The sequence below is a fragment of the Nomascus leucogenys genome, chromosome 2, assembly GCF_006542625.1.
Source record: "Nomascus leucogenys isolate Asia chromosome 2, Asia_NLE_v1, whole genome shotgun sequence".
NCBI lineage: Eukaryota > Metazoa > Chordata > Mammalia > Primates > Hylobatidae > Nomascus > Nomascus leucogenys.
In genome coordinates this window covers 70,363,053-70,387,576 of record NC_044382.1, presented here as the reverse complement: position 1 = coordinate 70,387,576, position 24,524 = coordinate 70,363,053, and the positions used below count along the sequence as shown (strand labels likewise).

General features: G+C 52.2%; 1 protein-coding gene across 2 annotated transcripts in view; it reads right to left on the bottom strand.

Moving 5' to 3' along the window:
- Positions 1-14,714, bottom strand: part of ZNF423 (zinc finger protein 423) — a 369,635-nt gene extending 354,921 nt beyond the window's left edge. The window contains exon 1 of one of the 2 annotated variants that reach the window (XM_030797375.1): positions 14,535-14,714. Coding sequence is in view for 1 of the 2 variants with exons in the window: in XM_030797365.1 (XP_030653225.1) it covers positions 12,527-12,566 (40 nt within the window). In the remaining variant the exon portion in view is untranslated. Of the gene's footprint in view, positions 1-12,526; positions 12,922-14,534 lie in introns of those variants that run through there. The other variant, XM_030797365.1, reaches the window with a different exon arrangement.
- Between the last annotated feature and the right edge of the window lie 9,810 nt (positions 14,715-24,524).

Here is a 24,524-nt window from a genome sequence, read left to right as displayed (position 1 = left end):
TTATGGCTATTAACATGGAGCAAATTTATATATTCTAGGTGCTATCTCCTAGACTAATGGTTCCTAAACCTGGCTGCACATTCCAATTACCCCCATCCTCAGAGATTCTGGATTATTTCATCCATGGTGGACCCAGGTAATGTTATTTTTTAAGTGTCTAGGATGATACTGATGTGCAACTAACCAAGATTGGAAACTTAACTCATGTAGCTAATCCTACTAGTTCTATCCTATTTCATAGAAAACTGAGAAACTAGGAAAACATCGAAAACTAGGAAACTGAGGCCCATAGAAGGAACTGTCTTGCCCAAAGTCAGAGTATGTTTCCTCCAACCCCCTCCCCTCCCCAAGGAGAGAAATGAAGGAACCTTGACTCAGACCTTCAGGGAGAATGGGGTCTTTCTTTTCTATTCTGACTGATTGGCAGGTTCCCTGCCAACACACCCTATTTTCCCCCTCCCGCCCACTTAGCTGGCCCCACCCCTCACTCCTAGAGCTGTTCCTAGGGCAGATCACCCCCCACCCTGCCCAAAGATGAAGAGGGTTCCAAGGCCACTTAATGGTGGCTGATCCCTGGCCAGGGTAGAGCTGGTCAAATGTGTCTATTCTGAGCCACGGCAATGATGTAGCAGGATGAGGGTCACGGGAAGGATGGCAAGGTTATTGAGTTGAACATTCTGTTTTATTTAAAATTAAGGCCAGGCACAGAGGCTTATGCCTGTAATCTCAGCATTCTGAGAGCCCGAGGTGGGAGAATCATTTGAGACCAGGCTGAGCAACACATGAAGAACTCCATCTCTTAAAAAAAAAAAAAGAGGCGGGCATGGTGACTCGCACCTATAGTCCCAGCAACTCAGGAGGCTAAGGAAGGAGGATAGCTTGAGCCCAGGAGTTTGAGGTGGCAGTGAGCTATGATAACATCAGTGTACTCCAGCCTGGGTAGCAGAGCAAGATCCAAACTTTAAGAAAATAAATAATTAAAATTAAATTAGTACAAAAATCTCACATTGCTTTTATCCTTTTAAAAGCAATGTTTTACAAGCCTAACACAATCCATGACACAAAGCCCTCGATAAACAGCAGCTGCAATCTCACAGCACAATGTACCCTGAGTATGAAGGAGAACGGGCATCAGCCTCTCCCAGTCTGGTGTCCTGCAGCTCCCACCTCCTCATCAGGAACAGAGGCTGGGGCAGCCGGAGGGGTCCAAAGACTGACGCTCACGGTGAACCCAAGTCCTGCAAAGGCCTGTGCTCCCTCTCAGTTCACCCACTCGCTCACCCACTCATTCATTTATGAATCCATTTACTCATCATTGAGTCATTTACTCACTAGTCACTCATTCATTCCTTCACTTGTTCACCCATTCACATTTATTCCCCATTCGTATTTATTCCCTCAACAATTCACACATTCACTCATTCATTTAAGAAATCTTGGCGAGGCCCTGTGGCTCACGCCTGTAATCCCAGCACTCTGGGAGGCCGAGAAGGGTGTATCACCTGAGGTCGGGAGATCAAGTCCAGCCTGGCCAAATGGAGAAACCCTGTCTCTACTAAAAATACAAAATTAGCCACGTGTGGTGGTGCATGCCTGTAATCCCAGCTACTCGTGAGGCTGAGGCAGGAGAATCATTTGAACCCAGGAGGCCGAGGTTGCAGTGAGCAGAGTTCGCGCCATTGCACTCAAGCCTGGGCATCAAGAGCGAAACTCCATCTCAAAAAAAAAAACAAATCTTTTAGACATAATGACCCAGAAGATTGAGGCCAGATTTTTTTGTTTGTTTGTGTTTTTTGGGTTTGTTTGTTTTTGTTTTTGTTTTAAGACAGAGTCTTGCTCTGTCACCCAGGCTGGAGTGCAGTGGGTTCCAGCAATTCTCCTGCCTCAGCCACCTGGGTAGCTGAGATTACAGGTGCATGCCACTACGCCCAGCTAATTTTTTTTAATTTTTAGTAGAGACAGGATTTCACCATGTTGGCCAGGCTGGTCTCAAACTCCTCATCTCAGGTGATGTGCCCGCCTCGGCCTCCCAAAATGCTAGGATTACAGGTGTGAGCCACTGCACCCAGCAATTTTTTTTTTTTTTAATGGATGAGAGGGTTTTTTTTAGTGTTGCCCAGGTTGGCCTTGAACACGTAGCCTCACCTCCTTATGCACCAGGACAACAGTTCTGAGCCACCGCGGCTCCCATTTTTGTTTTGTTTTGTTTTGTTTTGTTTTGTTTTGTTTTGTTTTGTTTTGTTTTGTTTTGAGAAAGGGTCTCACTCTGTCACCCAGGCTGGAACACAGTGGCACGATCACGGCTCACCACAGCCTCAACCTTCCGGGCTTAGGTGATTCTCCCACCTTAGCCTCCTAAGTAGCTGGGACTACAGGCTCCTGCCACCACACCCTCCTAATTTTTTTTTATTTTTTGTAGAGGGGGGGTTTCACCATGTTGCCCAGGCTGGTCTCAAACTCCTGAGCTCAAGCGATTCACCTGCCTCGGTTTCTCAAAGTGTTGGGATTACAGGTGTAAGCCACCACTGCACCCAGCCAAGGCCATTTCTGAATGAGCATGGGGCCCTGGAAGCCCAGCAGGCTGCTGGCATCCCATACATGAGACCTTTCCCCTGAGAAAGGCAGGACATGGGGCTGCTAGAGGGACTGGGGATTTGAGCTATTCACTGTGACCCCAGGAGGTGGAACCAGGACCAACACAGAGAGGAGACTGCAGCTTCATGTGTGAAATTCAAGCTAAAAAGCCACAGATGAGGCTGAGGCGGGCAGATTACCTGAGGTTAGGAGTTCGAGACCAGCCTGGCCAACATGGTGAAACTCCGTCTCTACTAAAAACACAAAAATTAGCCAGGCGTGGTGGCACACGCCTGTAATCCCAGCTACTCAGGAGGCTGAGGCAGGAATTGCTTGAGCCTGGGAGGTGGGGGCTGCAGTGAGCCAAGATCGTGCCACTGCACTCCAGCCTGGCTGACAGAGCAAGACTCTGTCTCAAAAAAAAAAAAAAAGGCACAGATACGCCACAGAGGTAGTGAGCACCCTGCGAGTGAAAGTGTGTACATCCAGGCTGGATGAAACCAAGGATGCCAGAAACACACCCAAAGAAGTGTAAATGAAGTGACCTCCAAGGTTCCTTTTCAACCTATGTTTTTCAGGATTCGGAGAGGTTCAAAGGCAAAAACAGTGAATCTTCCCAATATGTGTGTCTGGCCCCTGGCCGGCTAGTGTCTCCCTAAGGGGCACAGGGCATCCGCAGGGGCTGTCCTGGGCAATGAGAACCCGCACACTGCTTGCTGCTCCCCAGAGACCCCAGCACTCTCTGTGGCCTCCACCCCAGAGACAGAAGCCTGCCTCCTCTTTCCATCTCCCCACTCCTAGGCACCTGCTTCTCCTCCCTCCCCCTCTCCCTGGGGACCCTCAGGAGCTGATGAGGGTCCTCTCTCCAAGTTCAAAACTGCAGCCATAGGAGGCGAGGGACAAAGCCACATTTCTTGTTCAGGAACCAAAAATATACTGTTCTTGGAGCTGGTGGCTCCAAGGTTCTGCAGCCTCCAGGCCAAGGAGGTCCCCCTGCCCAGTCTTCCAGCCTGAATGTGCAGTCATACCACCCCAGCTGCCCTCTCCGGCCATGCCCAGCTCCCTAACTAAGCCCAGATGGTCATCACTCTGCCTTCAGGCAGGTAAAATTCAGTGCAACAGGAGTTAGGTGAACAGTATGTTTTATTTAATTAGGATCAACAGAAGAGATAAACCTCACAGCAGGATAGGGAATGACAACACTGCAAAAAATAATTCATGCTCAGGTAACGAAAGGGCAAATTTCAATTACAGAGAAAACAAGGGGAGAAAAAGTTTCCAAGCACCTCCAAGGAGGGAGGCAGTGAAGAGTTTGCAAAGCCTAGACCTGTGGGCCCAAGATAGTCTAGAAAGCAAGGCAATCAAGTGGACAAAACAGCCATTCCTCTCTCTCCTTGCCATAGACAAACCAGCCTAAGTTGCAGTGCAGAACTGGGTAGGCCAAAGGAGCTGAGTCCTGGCAGGCAGGCGTAGGGGCCACAAGGGATCTGCCAGGGCCACTGGGCAAGCTCACAACCCACCAGGCACAGTCTCAAAAGAATGCTGTCCCCTCAAGGAGACAAAACAAATGTTCTAATCCTAATAATGCTCATCAGATCACTCAGCAAGTCCTTGTTAGCACTCCACCTGCCCTTTCCCCCAGCCCCACCAGCCCTGACGGAACCCTAGTCTTATGCCCTGCCCTAGCCTTGGACAATCCAATCTCACCTCTTACACTAGAACAAGGCAAAGAACACACCCCCGCCCCCGCCGAGAGAATGGCCTCATCTTCTAAGCCTCTGTTTCTCATGCTTACCCTGGAAATGGGAGGCTGGCCTGGATGACCTCCTCTGGGGTGGTGGGCTGCAGATCCCTAATCCACCATCACTTGGGTGCCAACTATAAATGAAAAATTCATGGTGGTGACAGCCCGACAACAATGTGTATGTACTTAATGCCTCTGAAAAATGGTTAAGATGGGCCATGCAAGGTGCCTCATGTCTGTAGTCCCAGCACTTTGGGAGGTCAAGGCAGGAGGATTCCCTGAGGCCTGGCATTCGAGACCAGCCTGGGCAACATAGCCCCATCTCTACAAATAATAAAAGTAAGAAATTAGCCTGTAGTCCTAGCTACTCAGGAGACTGAGGTGAGAGGATTGCTTGAGCCCAGGAGTTCAAGGCTGCAGTGAACTATGATCACGTCACTGCACTCCAGCCTGGGGGACAGAGCAAGATCCTGTCTATAAAAAAAGGAAAAAAAAAAGGTTAAGACAGTAAATTTTAAGTTACGTATATTTTATCAAAATTGTTTAAAAGCAGGAGTTGGGGGATGAAGAGATCTAAGCTCCTCCTCAGACCAGCCAGGTGAGCATCTGCAGGACCTGGCCCAGGAATATGCAATTTAACCAGCATTATTGTAGGTGATGGTGATAGGCATGACAGCTGGGGATCCACTCATCTGTATGAAGCCACCCTCTCCCCAAACGAAGGCTCCCCAGCATAATGCTGGAATTACCTCAATAAATACTTATTCTGCAAATGAATATTCAAAACAGTGAGTTCTCCAAGTTTCATAGCACAAGCAAATCTTTTTCTATACGGGTTCTCCCACCAAAATGAACCCTCAAGAAGCACGAGCACAGCCCAGGCCTCTCTCTCTCCCGGCCCCGGTTCCCTGCTCCGAAGGTGACATCAGCCCCAGCACCCCCATTATCTGGGAGAGGGAAATTGCTGTTAAATTAGCACATCCACAGAGCCCCATTTTATATCCCAATTCAGAAGATGACATGAACATCTGCTTTCACTTCAAGACATTAATTTTCAATTATTGGAGAAAAACAAAATTAGTCCTGACAAATTGCTGGCGAATACAGGCTCTTGTCTGGTGGTTCATAATAATAACTTCGGGGGCCCACAATTAGTGTCTCGGACGGAGTTTCCTGATGGATCCCTGTCATCTGGAGGCAGTGGCAGCAGGGCAGCGCCTCGCACTGCAGTGTGTCAGGCAGGAGGATGCTCCAACAACCCGCAGCTCGAAGGTCACTGCTTCTTGGATGACCAGGTTTAGAGAACTAAGGAATTAGGGTTTCCTCTTTCTGGGGAAGGCGGGGAGGGACAGAAGATAGGAGGCAGGCATCTAAAAAATATCCACCTTAACCATATTCAGCTTTGAATATTTTTCAAGGTTTTCTCCTCCTATTCAGTAGCAAGATTTTGCACACTTAGACGGGAATGCAAATCACTCCTGAGTCCTTACTGGGCACACTGGGATCACCTGATAGGATCGCCTTATGATTGGAGTTTGCCATCTGCAATGGGAGAAAGACAGATGACATGGTTTTCTTATGAGACCCCTTCTACCCTTCTACATGACGTCATTCAGGATCCCAAATCCAGGACTCAACGGCTCCAGCCTCTGAGATACAAATGCCTATCAATCTTCTGTAAGAAAAAACTGTTTGCCGGGGTCCCATCGACCCAGAACCTGGTTCAGCCCAGGTTGTAGTCTCCAGAAAAAAAAAGAAAGAAAGAAAACTCTGAATTTGCCAACCTCAATGACCCCAAATCCACAGAACAACCCACTTGATAAGAGATTATCAACACTGTAATCTCATTTGATGGGTTTTTATGTATCTTGGCTGCTTTAGTCACTATATCAATAAGAAGCCACTGAAATGTGAATGAGTTGAAGAATTCAGAGATAATGATGTGGTCGCCTTTGAATTTGACTTGTCACAATTGAAACCAGAGTGTGTTTGCCTAGCTAGGATGTTCAGACTCTTGAGGGGGGTGAGGCAAGAGGGAGGGGAGGTAAACAGAGGGAGGCAGGTTAAAAAAGAAAGAAAGAAAACAAAACAACAACCACAACAACAAAGGGAAATTATATCTTTAAAAAGAGAATGAAAGACATTGTTACTTCCAAAGTCAACTTGGTAACTGAGCTCTGACATTGTGTAATTGACTTTGCAAGTAGAACAACAGCAATGTAACAAAGAAAATGTCAGTGTTTTCACAGCACCAATCTATAACGCTGGGAGGCCGTCCCGCTGTCAGCCAGGGCTGACAATACAATAGCTTTCAAAGGGATATTACCATCATGCTTTTATTCCTGACATCAATCAAGACAAAGAGAATCCTTTTCACAAGACATTAAAAATCAAACCTTTGTGCAAGAAGATAGGTAAAACAGCATTCTCCTTAAAGACAGCCACATGGAGCAATCAGCTAATTGGCGCTCCTTGAAAGCGGTAAAGTATTTTTATTTACTGAGTGTACAACCCCAATCGTTGGCTGCCACCGATCCTGGCAGGTAAGCTATGAATCAAAAGTTTCCATCAGCATTTCCTCACTCACTTCACCCTGCCTCTCCCACAGCTGAGGGAGCTGCCAGCCAGCCCCAAAAACTTCAAGCGGGATGTAACCAATCCAGGCTCAATTCATCCATTTTGGGTGGGAAACTTCTTTGATTACCCACTAATGTGTCCATGCACAAGATGCCCTTGAAAGCTGACGGGAATTTGCAGAAATTGTCAAATTCTCCAACCACAGTGTATCGGGGTTTTCCTAGCTACCCAAATAATGGGGACCCCGCTAACAGTTTTCAAGGTATTCTACTGTAATCAACCTAGATTCACAGATACGAAGGAACCCTGATATCTTCTGCAAATGTTTTCAAGACATGAAGATAATACTCTTTGCAAACACTAGCGTACCGTGGACAAGGCTGGGCTTTGCTTCAGCCAGTGGCCAGGAAAGGCAAGTCCATCCTAACTTATGTCAAACAAAGAGTGAACTAAACCCACCCACCACCTTGGCAAAAACGATGGGGCCATCAGGAAATCCAGCCATCCTCTGCCTGCTTACTTTTGAGGCAGTTTCAGATGCCTGCATGTCAGAAGTTGTTGACACTTACAGAAAACTGCAAGTCCAGAAGCAGGAAGTTAGAGAGCCTCATGTTTCAAAGAGGTCATTTCCTAGACACTTTCCAAGCCACTGACATCTTACAGCCTTCCAACCTTCCAAGACGCCATGTCCCCACATCCAGTCCAGGCTTGACAGAGCCACTGGTCTAGGTGGTCACAAGTCTCAGACCATTGTTGAGGAGGAGTGGGAGCAAGAACTCTCTCTGCAGGAGGGCTGTCGGGAACTCAGAGCCGAAGGGCTCTGTGACTTGCCCCTTTGGTACCCTACAGACCATCTGCCACAAAGTCCAGTCACTCAAAGACAGGGACGGCACTCTCAGCATCTGCGGCAGAAAAGGATGTTTTTACTTTTCAGCTATAATGGGATACCGTTGTTTTATTTTTAAACAGAATTTGAACAGGTGCCGTTCACTTCACTACAGAATGGACAGAAATTTTAAAAGAGGAGGGAACTGGTCCTAACACTGCCTTGAAAAAGCATATACTCCCACCACCACCACCTAAATCAGCCTTTTTCAAAGAGCCAGGCAGCATGTCTGCACCATCAGCCTCAGTGGTAGGTTCCTTTCGTTTACACATCCAAATGAACAGTTAAGAGAAATCAATGCATCTAATTGCCAGACTATTAAATCCTACATCAGGGGAAGAATTCCACAGCCACTAACTTAAGAGTTGGCTACCGATATAGCAATTATTGCAACTTTCTATTAGATTGAACCAGATCCCCAGCCTTTCGTCTCCAGCTAGGAACGCTGTACTCAAGTGCTCCAGTTTCCTGCCTTCCTGGTTCCCCCTCCTCCTCCTCCTCCTCCTCCTCCTCCTCCTCCTCCTCCTCCTCCTCCTCCTCCTCCTCTGTTAACACACTGTAGCATGCCACAACATTGCCAGGGCTGGCTGCTTCTTCTGAATTACTTTATGACTATAAAGTCACCGGCATTTTGCACCTTTCATTATGAATGCATGCTAGGCACCTTATGGTTAACCATTTAGCAGGATTCCCCTGCCAGAGGCACATAGTTATCTTATTTTATTGCTTATTAAGTTTTTGCAAGGAAACAGGTGTAAGAATCTAAACAGCAATTACTAGACATAAAGGATGTTTTCTAGAATGAAACAGGCCCTTCCAAAGCTGGGAATCGATAACTTAATTGAGGAGGGGGGATTAAATATTAGGATTAAATGTTAGCTACCCCACTCCACATAGAAAGCTAAAGATCCTATAAAGGATTTGTTTTGCCCTTCCTACAAGATCATGTACATTTAGCCAAACAAATCTCGACAATTTATACTTGTATGTGGTCTCAGCTGAATCGAGAAACCTGTAACCTCAGAATGCCTCTATTTATTACATCTCAATTATTTCCATGGAAACACGCGCAGTGTCCCCAAGTCCCTAGACCACCAAATTTATAAGATGGACTTTGAGGAGCTACACGCTGGCAAAAGAGGAAGACAAAGAAGGGGAAGGGAGTGCCGAGAAGTCACTGGGGGTACTTTGGGATGTTGGGGTGGGCGGGTGCATGGACATAGCCTGAGTGCTAATTAATATTAAGAACTGTAATTAACAGGCAGTTGCTAGACAGAAAAAATCGACAGTATTAAAATTATTCAAAAGTTTTAAGCTAAGGCAAGGGAAAAGATGTATCAATTTTCTCTATAAATGAAGAGGCTGTTGCATGGATCTAAGAAAGCCATGGGGTGAAAGGGGACAGGCCTCCTTAATGTTGAGTGACAGAGAGAACTGCAGTGGTAATCGTTAACCAAACCACCTGATATCATCAGCCGAAATAACATCAGTGAGCATGATGAGAACAGCCCGGGAAAATGAGGCCAAAATTATCAAAGAGAACAAATCACTGCAACCACCACACCACACCACACCACCAGGAAACAAAAAAGGGGAGAAAGGTGTAGGGAGGGAACATCTGTCAGAAAAAAATGTGACTTTTATAACACTCCTGGCTTTAGGGTTTTTTTTTTTTTTTAAATAAAATTACAAGGCTTTTGAAAACCAATGAGGCTATTCTCCCCCCTCCCCTACTGCCCCGACCCCCTTCCCTATTTACTAGGTGTCCTCCCTGTGAGCTGGGTTTTCCAAAGAAGGACAAACATACTGCGGGGACAAGTGACCCCACTCCAGAAGGGAGGTTGTGTCCGTGAGTGGGAAGTGCGACCACCCCAGCCCCCAGAGGCCAGTTTTATTTTCAAAGCAGCAATGCCTGTGCTTTCAAATCACACTTTCTGAGCATTCATTCGAAATTGTTATATTTCTGTCTTTCCTTCCTGCTATGGGCTTTCACATTTCCGAGATCAATTACAAATTACAGTCAAGCGACTTTCGCGGCAGAATGCTCGGGGCTGGGGATGTCCACAAAGCCTCTACATTAGCCCTGACACACAGCAGTGGAGGCAAAATAAAATAAAATAAAATAAAATGTAAAAGACACCGCTGTTCCTTAAGAAGCACTTTCAAGCATCTTTAAAGGTGAAGACCTTGTCGTTTCAAACACTTGGTGTGGAGCTGCCCACACTCAAGCACACACTTTCGAATACTGGTTAAGAGAAGGGGCGGGGGAGCGGGGGAGCGGGGGAGCAGTTCTCGAAAAGCAATAAATCCCTCACCTGCTGGAACTCTTATCTATCCAAATTATCTTCTCTCTTAATTCCTCCCTTGGTAAGTGGCCACATCTCCACCCTCTTCACCCCAATAAACTGAATAAGAGGTAAAATGGTGAGAGACAAGGGTTGTAGCTGCTTTTGGAAAATGCAAAAAGCCATGGGAAGAATCAGGGGGTCTCCGACTCCGCGGACAGAACGGCTCTGTGTGGCTGATATTTACAACACCTAGCCTGGAAATGCCTCCACTGGCCTCCTGTTCACCTTGCTGTCTTCCTATCAACCTGCTTGAACTGTCTGCTACACATACACACATATATATCTGAGAGAGGAACTCACTAAAAATCATTTCAAGGCTCATTTCATGAAAGGCTGAAGACCAATTCTTGAGTCTTTCTCAGAGATCCATAGAGTGGTTTTAGAACTCGGTTCAACCAACTCTGAAACACCCACCCATCTGTTCACTGCAAACTGCTCTCCCTTTGCTTTCTGGGTCTCGCCTTCTAACATAAGGAGGTTTGGAGAAGTGGATTGGAAGTCTAGGTAAGCAAGCTTTGCATCTTGACGGAAAAATCGGCTTCTGTACTTAGGTTTAACTCAAAATCAACTGCCTGAGTTAAATAAAACTGTTTTTCCAACCAGAAATTCCAATTTCACATTTTCTTCTGGGTCGCCTCTTAAGTGGCTCCTGAAGGAGTGAGCAGTGAGCCAGGGAAAGAGAAAAGAAATCCAGTATTATTTCAAGCCGTACAGCCCTTTCATCAGCAAAAGAGAAACATCCACCCTTCTTTCCCGTCCTCTTCTTGGAGTCTCTCTTCTGGTTTGCCAGTCCCCCAATCGGAACACCCTCTGAACTCCCAGTTCTGTGGAGCAGGCCAGGCCGTCCCGGATTGGGAGACCAGGCAGGGTGAGGCGAACAAGACCAACTTCTCTCAGGGAAAAGGAGGAGTAGGAACGGGCCGGGCGCTCCGTTTGGACTCAGTTGGTCTCCTTCTAATATGACGGGGAGGGTCTCTGCTGGGCCGGGGGCAGTCCTTTCGGGGACTTCAGGAGGACAGAACTGACGGGTGTCTCAAGATCCTCCTTGCCAGATTCAGTTCCAGCCATTCCAGCCAGGCGCAAGGCTGGCAGGAAGGGAGCGGGGCCCCAGCGCCTTCCCGCGCAGGCCTCCAGGAAATGAACTTTTCAGAGCAGAACTGGGCTCAGGCCAGAGGTCATCAGGGGAGCTGGGAGAAGACAAGGGCCCGGGGGCTTTGGCTCCGTAGACTTTGCCGCTCTCATCGTTCCCCCCTCCTCGATCATCTCCCATCTCACAGCCGGGCGCCCGGGCACCCAACCGAGGGGCTAGAATCGGGACAAAGCAGCAGGCAAGGCCTGGAAAGGCCAGCCGCGGGGATAGGAGGCCAGCGGAGGGGCTCCGCTGACGGCGCGCGGCCTTTCCCCGGGGCCTCTACTCTCCAGGGGTCCCCTCGAGCTGGGGGCCCTCGGTGGAAATAGAAAGCAAAGCGTGGAGACGAAGGGATGGGTGTGTGTATCTATGTATCTGCAGCTCCCCACAAACGCGCGCACCCCGGGGAGCCGACACAGAAAGACAGCCTGGGTGTCGAGGGTGCCGGTGCCCAGGGTCAGATCCGGGGCGCCCTCCGCGGAGGGGCGCGCACCGCGGCCGCTGAGCTCCCCTGAGGAACCGCGTCCCGCCGGCGCGGCGCGGCGCGGCGCAGACAATGAACTCCTGGCGGAGGCTCCCTGCCCGGTGGGCCTCGGTGGAGGAGGCAGGAAGTGCAGGGGCCCGGGCCGGGAGAGGGCCCGGGCAGGGGCGGGAGGGGGCGCCTGGCGGCCGGGGCGAGGGCGCGGCGCCCGGGGCGCTCGCGGACAGCGCCCGCCGCTCCCCGCGTCCTCGGGCGACCAGGCAGGGGCCAGAAAGAGCCAGCGAGACCCGGGAAAAGCGAGGGCGGCCTCGGAGCTGTCGGCCTGCCGGGCGCCCGTCCTCGCCGCCTCTTCCTTCCTCCTGTCGCCCGCCCGCCGCCGCCGAGATTCGCAATCCCCGCCAAGTCGGGCCCGCACCCCTTGATTGGCCACACGGGCCTGGGGCCCGCACGGAGGGAGCGGCAAGGGCCCCTTAGCGGCGCCCCCAGGCCTGGGTCCCCCACGGGCGACGGCGCCGGGTCCAGGCGGGGAGGGTGTCCGCGGCGTACCCCCTCCGCCGCCGCCGCCGCCGCCGCCTCCGCCTCCGCCTCCGCCTCCTGCTCCCGGCTTCCTCCTCCCCCTCCTCCGCCTCCGCCTCCGCCTCCGCCTCCTCTGCCGCCTCCTCCTCCTCCTCTCGGCTCTCTCGCGCGGGTCCCCGGCCGCCCGCCCGCTCGCTCGCCGGTCCCTCCTCCCTCGCTCCCTCCCTCCTCGCTCGCTCGCTCGCGCCTCCGCCGGGCCTCGCTCGCTCACCTTTCACCGAGCGCGGCTTCGCCTGCTTCCGCCTGGACATGTCCGGGGCTCCGGGCGCTCCGTCGCCCTCCGCAGCCGGCTCCCCCCGCCGCCCCCCGCCGCTCCGGGCAGCCCTTCTCCCCCTTCTCCTCCGCCTGTCTCTTGGAAACTTTTTTTTTTGCAGCCCGGTTGGCGGCTGTGGGGAGCGGACCGCAGGTCCGGGGCGGCCTCCCTTGGGGGGGCGGCCCGGGCCGGCCGAGGCCGCTCGAAGGCGGGGGGAGGCCCGGGGGGCGCGCCGGGGCCCTGCCTGTTGCAATGCGGCAGCCGGGGGCTCCCGATCCAAGCGGCGGTCCCAGCGGCGCGGGGAGTCCGGAGGCCACTCGGCCGAGCCGAGTTATGCAAAAAAAAAAAAAAAAAAAAAAAAAAAAAGCCGCCCCCCTCCTCCTCCCAACCCCCCGCCGGCCCCCGGCCCCTGCGGCCCCCTCCTTCCCTCCCCCACCCTACCGCCACCCTCACCCTCCTCCTCCTTCTCCTCCTCCTCCGCCCCTTGCCGGATTTTTGTGCAAAGTTTGCAGGCGTCCGGCCACGCAGCCCGGTGCGGAGCTCACAATGAACCCATCTGAGGAGGGGGAACGGGGCTGGAGTCGAGGGTATCTCAAGGGGGGAGGAGACCGGGAGGCGGTCGGGAGCGCGGAAGCTCAGTACCCCCCGGAAAAAAAAAAAAAAAGCCTTCAAATTATCCCCTGCCGCACAAAAAAAAATAATAAATATTAATGGCTCAAAAATGCCCAAGCGCCTGGTTTGGAGATTATGATGGATAGGGGGCGGGGGTCCCTCAACTCAGCCTACTTGGAGGGGAGGCTCGAAACGGCCGCAGTGGCTCGGAAGCCGCGGCTCCGGGCCCCTGGCTCACGCCCCCTTCTCTGGCTCTCGGCTCGGTCCGGCGCCGGCCCCCCGGAGGAGGAAGGGGCGCGCGGGGGCGCTCAGGCGGCGGCCGGCAGGCGCGCCCGTGCCTCGGGCATCGCTCAGCCCGTGCGCCGGGCCGCCGCTGCCTGCCCTCGGGCTGCGGTGCTCAGCGCGAGGCGCGCAGCCGATCCCCAGGCCGGTGCCAAGTCGCCGGCCCCGCTAGCTGCCTCCATGGGCCAGGGGCTCGGAGAGGGGGGAGGCGGCGGCCGCGGTGGCGGAGGAGGAGGACGAGCAGGCGGCGGCGGCGGCGGCGGCGGCGGCGGCCGGGCTCCCGTCCTCCTGGGCAGCGGCGGCGGCGGCTGCGCCCCGGCTCCTCCGCGCTCCAGCCGGCGCCGGCCCGCCCGCCAGCCTCCCTCGCGCTCCTGTCTTCTTTGTGGTCGCTGGCTCTCCTCCTCCCGATCCGGCTGCTGGGGCTGCACTGCAGAGACACATAATAAAGCCAGGCTTGGCTGGAAATGTAGCCGGGTCCCAGCAGGAGGATGTGAGGAGCGGAGTCCCGGCGGGGGAGCGCTCTGATCCCGTGGGGCGCCCCGCACTGCTCCGGCTCGGATCAGACGGAGAGAGGGCCAACAGCACCGAGCGATGGACAGCGCTGGAAATACAGCTCCGGCCGCCCGCAAAACCCGGACCGCGGCGACGGCGGCGGCGGCAGGCACGGCGCGGGCGCGGGCACCGCACCAGCACGCGGGGCCGGGGCTCGGGCGCTGGCTGCACCGGGGGCAGGAGGAGGGAACACACTTAGGGCCCACGCGGCTGTCAAGCTCGCCAAGACGTATGAGCCTCACAAACTATAAAAAGTGAGAGAATGGGGGAGCAAACCGAGGTGGGCTGCCCTAGTATTGGCACCTCGCGATGTACGCCTCACGCACATGAACTATCCCAGGACCTGGCTCTGCCAGATTGGCTTTTGCCCACCGGTCGGTGTTCAAAGACCACCCCTGCCCCACATCCAACAAATTCTTCCACCACTGGGCTAACCCCGTGCGCCCCCTACACCCGCATTTGTAGAATTCTCGCGCCTGGTGTGCACTTCCTCTGTCCGACTGTAAAAGGAACACCTTACCCCCGAGACCCTGCAGGAGCACCCCCTCCCCGTACAGTTGTCAGAAGAAATAAACCAGCTGCTACTTTCTGCGAGGTTTTACCCAGCCGCCAGGGGGCGCCGCGCGTCCCCCCGCAGCTCCTGAACCGGCTGAGACTCCGGTCTCCCGGCAAGCCGGGGAAGGGTTCTGACTTGGGAAAAGTCTTCCCCAGACGGCTCCCCTAAACCGTTCCTCGGAGCCTCTCCCTCCCCCACTAGCTGCAGGCGGCCAGGTCTCGGGTGGGGAGCGGCCCCGACCTCGCCCCCCTCCCGGGTGAGTGGCGCCACCTCGGGCCGGCGCGCCCCGGAGCCAGGAGAACGGAGCGGGTGCATGGCGCGGCGCTGGGGGTTATCAATCTCTCGGATCGATAAGTTGCCACTTGGAGAGGGGAGGGCTACGTCCCCTCGGAGACGAGTTACCCAGGGCAACCTTTCACGGAAAAACCTGCTGCCCGCAGAGAACAGCTCCGGGGCCGGCCGGGCCTCGGCGCCCGCCCCACGCAGGGTGCCTGCGCCCCGCCGCTCCCCAGCCTGCCCGCCAGCCGGGACCGGCCCCGCTCAGCTCTCTCCGCGGTCCCGCCGGGCCCTGCTCGCCAACCCCGTGCTGGGCTGATTGCCGAGGTAGATGCCACCCCCGCACACACGCGGCTGGGGAGCGCGGGCTGGAGGATGCGGAGACGCCTGAGGCAGGGGGGCCAGGCGCGCGCGCCCTAGGCAGTCTCAGAGGTAGAGTCGGGTGACGGGCTAAACGCGACGCCTAAGTGGACACCCTGACAGCGAGAGCCGGCGAGCGACGCTCCCCAGAGGGGCGGGGGCCAGGACCGAGACGTCCCCTAACTAGACCTAAACCCTGAGGGCCGCCCCTCCCCGGGTTAGCGCTGCCATCCCCAGGCCACAGCCCTCCCCAGCTTGTGCGTCCAAGAGTGTCCAACATCTCGGCCTTCCCGGAGGGAATGGGAGCCGCCCCCCGCGGCCCAGGGACGGACGGAGTTGGGCTGAACCGGGGGTGCCAAGGGCCGAGGCGAGGGCAGGGGCCGCGAGGCGACTGGGAAGGAGCCAGGAAGGAGGGGCAGAATCAGCCGTTCCCCCTACCCCCGCTGGCGCCTGGGATCGAGGCCCGCAGAGAGTGGCTGACAGGCGGCAGATGGCACACGCTGGGGGAGGGGGGCGATTGGCCTCGGCTCTGGGGTGCCCCCGCCACGGGCTGCCTCTGCTAGAGGGAGGGGGCGGGGAACGGCCCCCAGCTCGCCCGCCCAGGCTCTCTGGGGGGCTGGAGATTGCGGATCCTGCCCAACCGGGAGTCTGGAGAGTGAGGGGGCGGACAAAAGGAGCGCGGTGGGGAATGCGTGTGCGGGACGAAAGAGGTGCCGTCGGGGGAGAGGGGTGGTTGGAGTCCCACGGGGTGCCCTTTTCTACCCCTAGGGGCCTGCTGAAAGCTGAGGACGGAGGTGGGGGCAACAGGATAGGGAACCCGCAATAGCCCATCCTGACCTAATCCGAAAGGACGAGATCCTGGAGCCGCGCACAAAGTTTTCCGGGCCCCCTCCCACGCGTCGCCTGCACGTACGTCCGCGTCCCGACGCTCCACCCTCCCCCGCCAAGTTCGGCGTCTCCCAGCTCAGCGGCAGTCAGAGTGCAGAGGGAGCCCGACCTTGTCCCCGCCTCGGCCCGTCCAGCTTCCTCTGAAGTTTGTTTCATTTTTAACTCCTTCCAGAAAAATGTTGTTTTAAGGAAAATCTCAAAGGAACAAAAAGCCAATAGTGCCTTCCTTATTTGCAATCCCCACCCCACCTTTGAGCTCGGACTGCAAGGGCCTCGAGGGACACCAGGTGACACCTGGGCCTTGCTTCTCACGGGTGACCTTGGACCAGAAAGGGTCATTTTCAGGTGGTGTTTTATACCCCCCACCTGCCTACTTCTGGCAGGGAATAGGGGGTCCGGTCCCCTCCCCTATGAGAAGGGGCCCCTCTGGCCTCTCCTTCTTCGTCGGAAAGTGAACAGCTGCTCCTGCCCTGCTAGGAGGAGTGGCTGTGGAAACCCATTGTAAGCTGTAAGGAGCAGGAGCCACCATCATAAATGCAAGAGAAATTCCAAGTTGAGGTTTTTGAGAACAAGTAAGACTTTGCCCACAAAAAGGTGCATCTTCCTTCAAAGTCATAACTTGGCTGGAAGAGGGGAAACCTCTTGCCCAAGGGGTGCTTTCCCCAACCATGCTCCTTAAGAATGTTTTTCCTAGACGTGCAGCAACTGAGGCTTCTTCCTTGAATTTTCAAGAGGCAGGTGTCATTTTGAGCAGACTGGTGAATGCACGACGGTCTGGTGGGCTACAAAAACAAGATAGGACAATAAAGAAAACAAGGTAGCGTTCACTTTGTGGCCTCAGACCTACGATCCCTGCAGAGCTCCCAGAGTTGCTCAAGAGATGCTTTCTAGTAAGTGATCAAATGCCCACCTTTGGCCAAGCGCCATGGCTCACACCTGTAATCTGGTATTTATTTCTTTCCTTGTATAAATACTCCCTCCCCACCATCATGGAAAGAACCTACTAGATGCCCAGGCCTGGGAGAAATACCGTGGAGATTTCAGAAGAACATCAGCATGTGTGGTCCCTGTACACGGCACATATAATGCCCTTAGACACCCAATGCCTCCAGGAAGGAGGGAGAGAGAGGATTATCAGGGCTGAGTCTACACTGCTCCCCATTGCATCCCTAGTACCTGCAGATGCTCAGAACTCAGGGCTGGCTTTGGGAGAAAAAACATCAATCTGTGTGGCACACAGAGGAAGTGCCCAAATACCTCCCTGGGCAATCAACCATTGTTACGTGAAGGCTTTCTCCCAGCGCTTTGGGAAGATGAAACGGATGGATCACCTGCTGGGGAGGCCCTGGCTTATGCCTGTAATCCCAGCACTTTGGGAGGCTGAGGTGGGTGGATCATCTGAGGTCATGAGTTCGAGACCAGCCCCAGCAACATGTTGAAACCCTGTCTCTACTAAAAATACAAAAATTATCTGGGCATGGTGGCACGTGCCTTGGTGGCATATACCTGTAGTCCCAGCTACTCGGGAGACTGAGGCATGACGATCACTTGAACCTGGGAGGCTGAGGTTGCAGTGCACTGAGATCATGCCACTGCACTCCAGCCTGGGTGACAAAGCAAGACTCCGTCTCAAAAAAAAAAAAGAAAAGAAAAAGAAAAAACAAATGCCCACCTTTTCCCCTTCCACGTACACACAAATCACTTACTTTAAATGACAGCAGTCACTTGAATATATATCTGGAATATCTGGAATGAGTGGTTTTTGTTTACCGCTTTATTACTTGAAACTCCCAGTCCCTACTGTGAAGAATTTGCATCAGCCCATGAGGAACAGTCATTTTGGGGAGGGACAATTTATCCCTTCAGCCTTTCCCCAGAGAATAAGTTCACTGCTTTGTTCCTGTGTTTATTCAACATTTATTTATGATTTTGCACTTACTGTGTGCCAAGACTGAGGGTAAAACAATGAATGAGAAGGATAGCAGTTCCTCCCTGTTGGGGCTTGCCCTCTAGTTGTAGGGGGTGAGGGGGGGGTGGCTGACTTAATAAATGGCCACACAAGGCCAGTCGCGGTGGCACACATCTGTAATCTCAGCACTTTGGGAGGCTGAGATGGGTGGATCACTTGAGGTCTGGAGTTCGAGACCAGCCTGGCCAACATGGTGAAAGTCTCTACTAAAAATACAAAAATTAGCTGGGCGTGGTGGTGGGTGTCTGTAATCCTAGCTACTTGAGAGACCGAGGCATGAGAATTGCTTGAGCCCAGGAGGCAGAGGTTGCAGTGAGCCAGGGTCACGCCACTGCACTCCAGCCTGGTTAACAGAGTGAGACTCTGTCTCAAATAAATAAATAAATAGCCACAAAAATAATTATTTACTTATAGTTTTGATCAATCCTGAGAAGAAATTAAAATATGGTACAAAGAGGCCACAAAACAGAGTCTCAAAGGTGGTCTGCTGAGAGCCCTATGGAGGAGGAGGAAGGAGCCAAGTGGGGGGATGGAGAATAGAGTTCCCAGCTGTGAACAGTGTGTGCAAAAGGCCTGGGGCACAAAGGAGCTGGAGGCTTCTCAGCGAGAGTTGTCACAGCTCAGGCAAAGGCCACCATGGCCAGGTTAGGAGCCAATTCCATCCATTTTCCAATCCAGCCTCCCTCACCACCTAGCTGAGGAACCCGGAGCAAGGGAGTCTGTGCTTCCATTTTTGCATCTGCAAAATGAGAAAACGGATAGCACGGATCTCATAGGGTGGTCCTGAGGGTTTCTCGTCTGCCCATGCTGCCTGTCTGGCCACAAGACAGCAGTCATCCGGCCGTCACTGTCCTCCCTTACCTTTTCTCTCTCACCTTCACCACCTCCAAGGTCAACCATGTTCATAGAGATGCCAGTTACACAACTGCAGATCCCCTCCTTGCACCAATAAGTTCCTCTTTCTCCCTGGTATTTCCTTGATTCAGACTTGCCCTTGCTTTCTAGAAGCTTTCTAGCTTCTTTATGTCTATCGAGAAGGTTTTCTGCATTTGCGTTTTATTATTTTATTTATTTGTTTATTTATTTTTTGAGACGGAGTCTTGTTCTATCACCCAGGCTGGAGTGCAGTGGCACGATCTTGGCTCACTGCAAAATCCGCCTCCCAGATTCAAACAATTTACCTGCTTCAGTCTCTGAAGTAGCTGGGATTACAGGCATGTGCCACCATGCCCAGCTAATTTTTTTGTATTTTTAGTAGAGATGAGGTTTCATCATATTGGCCAGGCTGGTTGTGTTTTATTTTAATGATGCATCTATTTGTGGAATCCAAGTTTCCCTGAACACTCCTGTCCTCCGGTACTAAGGAAGCAATGGCCATGCTCTCTGGTCAAGCCTTCCAGGAGATGGTCTGGCAGCATGATTGTTAACCAGCAGATGCCACAAGCCCAGGTCTTCCTCACTTCTTCATCATTATTTGCAGGGTTCTTCTCACAAGACTTGGTCTTGAAGTTCCTAAGGGTTCAAAAGAGAGGAAGGCAAGATCGAAAAGAGAGTCCTTTTCTCTGCTTTTAGTTCTCAGCCTGGTGTTTTGAGGAGGGAAATCCCTGCAGATGCTCCTGAAATTCCCCAGAGGTCCCCGTTGTCCCCCCTCCCCATGACCACAACTCAAAGAGGCCAGCAGTGGACCCAGACATCTGCCTCTCTGGGGCTCTCTGGGGCTGTAGTAGCCTGGTGCCAAAAACAATAAGGCGGGTGTGGGAACCTCCTTGTCTTCTCTGGTTTCTGTTCAGCTGGGAAAGCCATTTCTATTTTATCGTCATTATTATAATTATTTAATTCTTCTAGCGTCAGCAGTCTTTGCAGGGAACACCCACAAGACAGCAAGGAAACCAACTTGGCGGGAGGATCCCCATGGACTCGTACCCTCAGAAAGCTTGAAACTCCAGGCTCTGGCCCTGAGAGCATCTACCCCGACCACCTGTAGCTGCCCAGGTGTGCAGCACACTCGAGCCTGGGGTCACTTGGCTCAGAGTCACTTGCTGCTTTGTTCTCTTAAAATACTTATTTTATAATGTTTGTGATTCGCTTTGCAATTTTTTTCAGTACGATTTTTGTAAATTTTAATACTTTTTTTTTTTTGAGATGGAGTCTTGCTCTGTGTCACCCAAGCTGGAGTGCAGTAGCGCAGTCTCGGTTCACTTCAACCTCCGCCTTCCAGGCTCAAGTGATTCTCCTGCCTCAGCTTCCCGAGTAGCTGGGATTACAGGCACCCACCACCATGCCCAGCTAATTTTTGTATTTTTAGTAGAGATGGGGTTTCACCATGTTGGCCAGGCTGGTCTCGAATTCCTGACCTCAAGTGATCCACCTGCCTCAGCCTCCCAAAGTGCTGGGATTACAGGCATGAGCCACTGTGCTTGGACTTTTTAAGAAAATTTTTTAAACTTCTGTTTAATGAATGTGATGTGATGCCAAATTCTTTCAGCTTTACCCAGAAGTGATAAGGCAAAATGCTCTGTAGCATGCAAATTTCATGACTCACACACTTCAAGACTGGTCACAAGTCCTTCCACCATCAGTAACTCAACCAACCACCATCCAATCTAATTAGCAAACTGGACATCAAAAAATGTGATACGTTTAGCAGTGAGCTCTCATTGATGAAACTGAAAGCTCTCATGTACAGTTCAGCAAACATGATCCAGAGACACACCCCACCTTGCATGAACAGGGACTATAAAGCCAGAGAGGCTGAGATAAGCTGTATCTTTAAGGCGAACCCCCTGCACACATACCTTGAGCCCTAAGGGGCCCTGAGTCCAGCCATTGAGTAGGATTTCAGCTGCATGGTGCCCAGTAGAGGACACAGATTCCTGACTGGAAATGTGATCGGTATATCTGGAGTGTGCCTTTCACACTGGAACTGGTCAGAGAGTCTGGAAGGATAGAGAGCTGAGACTTCATGGAGCTCACAAAAGTGGTTGCAGGATCTGTTTTGTGCTTAAAATGGTCCTACTTTGCTACTGGACATCTGGGTTTTTTATTTTTTATTTATTCATTTTTTTTGAGACAGGGTCACACTGAGTTGCCCAGGCTGGAGTGCTGTGGCATGATCATAGCTCACTGTAGCCTCAACCTCCCCAGCACAAGCGATCCTCCCACCTCAGCCTCCTAAGTAGCTGGGACCACAGGTACACACCACCACACCCAGATAATTTTTGTATTTCTTATAGAGACAGGGTTTCACCATGTTGGCCAGGCTGGTCTCGAGTTCCTGGCCTCAAGCAATCTGCCTGCCTCAGCCTTCAAAATGCTAGGATTACAGACATGAGCCATGGTGCTCAGCCAATGTCTGTTTCATAACGGTCGGTGTGTGCGACAGAATTTGGCCTTCAGTATCACTTGGTAGAGAGGTTGTGGGGGAGTGGAAAACCTTCATCCACCTCTAACCTCTTTTGTGACCACTATTATCTACTGAAAAGGATGAAACTGGCTTAGATCATTTTGGGGGGAAAAATCTGGTATTTATCTCTTTCCTTGTATAAATACTCCTTCCCCACCATCATGGAAAGAACCTACTAGATGCCCAGGCCTGGGAGAAATACCATGGAGATTTCAGAAGAACATCAGCATGTGTGGTCCCTGTACACGGCACATATAATGCCCTTAGACATCCAATGCCTCCAGGAAGGAGACTGAGACTTCATGGAGCTCACAAAAGTGGTTGCAGGATCAGTTTTGTGCTTAAAATGGTCCTACTTTGCTACTGGACATCTGGGTTTTTTATTTTTTATTTATTCATTTTTTTTGAGACAGAGTCTACACTGCTCCCCATTGCATCCCTAGTACCCTGCAGATGCTCAGAACTTAGGGCTGGCTTTGGGAGAAAAAAACATCAATCTGTGTGGCACACAGAGGAAGTGCCCAAATATCTCCCTGGGCAATCAACCATTGTTACATGAAGGCTTTCTGCCGGACAACAGAGGCTGATTAGAAGGCTTTGAGCTGGGTGTGCTTTCACACACCTGTAATCCCAGCTCTTTGGGAGGCCAAGGTGGGCAGATCACTTGAGGTCAGGAGTTCGAGACCAGGCTGGCCAACATGGTGAAACCCCATCCCTACTGAAAATACAAAAATTATCTGGGCGTGATGGTGTGCACCTGTAATCCCAGCTATTCAGGAGGCTGAGGCGGGAGAATCACTTGAACCCGGGAGGTGGAGGTTGCAGTGAGCTGAGATCGTGCCACTACACTCTAGCCTGCGTGACAGAGAAAGACTCTGTCTCAAAAAAAAAAAAAAAGAAAGAAAGAAAACAAAAGAAAGAAAGCTTTGCCCACCCAACTAGGTCAAACACTCTTTCAGGGCAGAGCCCTCAATTTTGCTCTATACCCCTTTCACACAAGGGTGCCCACTGCCTGTCCAGTGAGTGCTGGTGACTGGAAAAGCTGGCAGGACACTGTCCAGAGGTCAGCAGTGGGCTCTAGACACACAGGGGAAAGAGCTGGTGAATTCAAATCCCAGCCTTACCTTGGGCAAGACAACCTTACTATAAAATGAGAGGATAGTGTCCCTGGCACAGGGTGGTTGTAATCCATAAGACAATGTCACCATAGTGACCTGCCTCCATGATATGAAAGGGGCATGGAATCAGCTCATGCTGTAACATGCCTAGTACGCAGCACTTTGCACATAGTAGGTGCTTGATCAATGTTCATTATAAAGTTTTGATTGTGGTTCCTTTTCAGTAATGAGTATGGCTGAGACTCTGCTGAGGGGTGGGCTGACAAGGAAGTAAGCTCATTCACAAGGCTAGAGAAGAGAGCAGGTAAGCAGCTTCCTGACAGCCCCAGAACACAAGCACCTATTTTTATTTGTTCCTCCGTTCCCTGGATTCCTTCCCTGGGGCCTTCATATTGCGAGGGCTTAATTCACATTAGCTATTGTTAATGTTTATAGGCAGAGCACACACAACAGCCATTCAATCAGTTTAGGTTCGTGGCTCACACCCATAATCTCAGCACTTTGTGAGGTTGACTGCTTGATCCCAGGAGTTCAAGAGCAGCCTGGGCAACATAGAGAGACCCCCATCTCTAGAAAAATAAAAATGACCAGGTGCAGTGGCTCACGCTTGTAATCTCAGCACTTTGGGAGGCCAAGACAGGCGGATCTTTTGAGGTCAGGAGTTTGAGACCAGCCTGGCCAACATGGTGAAACCCATCTCTAGTAAAAATACAAAAATTAGCCAGACATGGTGGTAGATACCTGTAATCCCAGCTACTCGGGAGGCAGAGGTTGCAGTGAGCTGAGATCATATCACTACACTCCAGCCTGGGTGACAGAGTGAGACTCTGTCTCAAAAATAAATGAATAAATAAATAAATAATAAAAATAAAATTAGCCAGGTGTGGTGGTGTGTGCCTGTGGTTCCAGCTACTCAGAACCTGGGTGGAAGGATGTCTTAAACCCAGGAGTTCAAGGCTGTAGCGAGTTATGATTGCTGGGTGACAAAGCAAGACCTTGTCTTTTAAAAAATAAAAAAGTTTAGGTTCCCTGGGTGGCCTTGGGCAAACCCTCTCAGTGCCTCAGTCTCCCCATTTGTGAAATCCCCCTGGTTCTCTGTCTGAATGAAGAAGCACATCTGGGCTTATTCCTACCCTCTGGCCCAACCGGCACCAGGCCAGAATTCAAAGCCTGAGGAGCAGAGGAAATTCAGGGAAAAGGCCACCAAAGGGAGGTTATGGGGCTTGGGCCCCACTGGGATGGGAGCAGATGAGGCAGCACTCAGACCTCAGTGGACACAGCCCAGCCCGGTGCAGTAATTCCCGGGGCTGCCACTGCCTCCGCTTAGCGGCCTGGCCCCATCCTGGCCATGAGCTTTGGGACATGCCAGGGCCTGGCTTCCCAGGGGCCAGAGGGAGCTCCCGCAGGGGACTTCAAAAGCCCAAATGCCTTTCAGAAAGGAACTAAAACTTTCTGCTTAACCAAAGCCTCTGCAGGAGAAGAACAGGCCTAGCCCTTTTCTTTTTAAGTCTCTTTATTTTCCAGCCGGCTGGCCTGGTCATTCTCTTTTTTTCCTATTATAAACGGTCCCAGCTGCAACACACAGGAAAAAAAAAAAAACCATCTCCCAGGCCTGGGCAGGGGCCGGTTGCAGCCGCAGCCGCCTGGCTGGCCTCCTGCAGCAGACAAAGGCGGCTCTGGCCTCCGGCACCCACTGGGAGAGGCCCTGGAGCCCCTGCCCAGAGCCAAGGCCACAGCAGGAGTAAGGGGAAGATTTGGGAAGTTTCTGCCTGCACTCCAAACCTTCTCCTGCCCATGGGAGCAGAGCCACCATTTGGCCAAGCCAAGGACTTCTGGAGGGCCTATTTGTCAAGGGCAGAAAATGAACAATTAGGTCCCCCTTACAAAAGCAACAGAATTCTGGGTCTAAAGGACCTGGAAGGGCCTTATGAGATGATCTA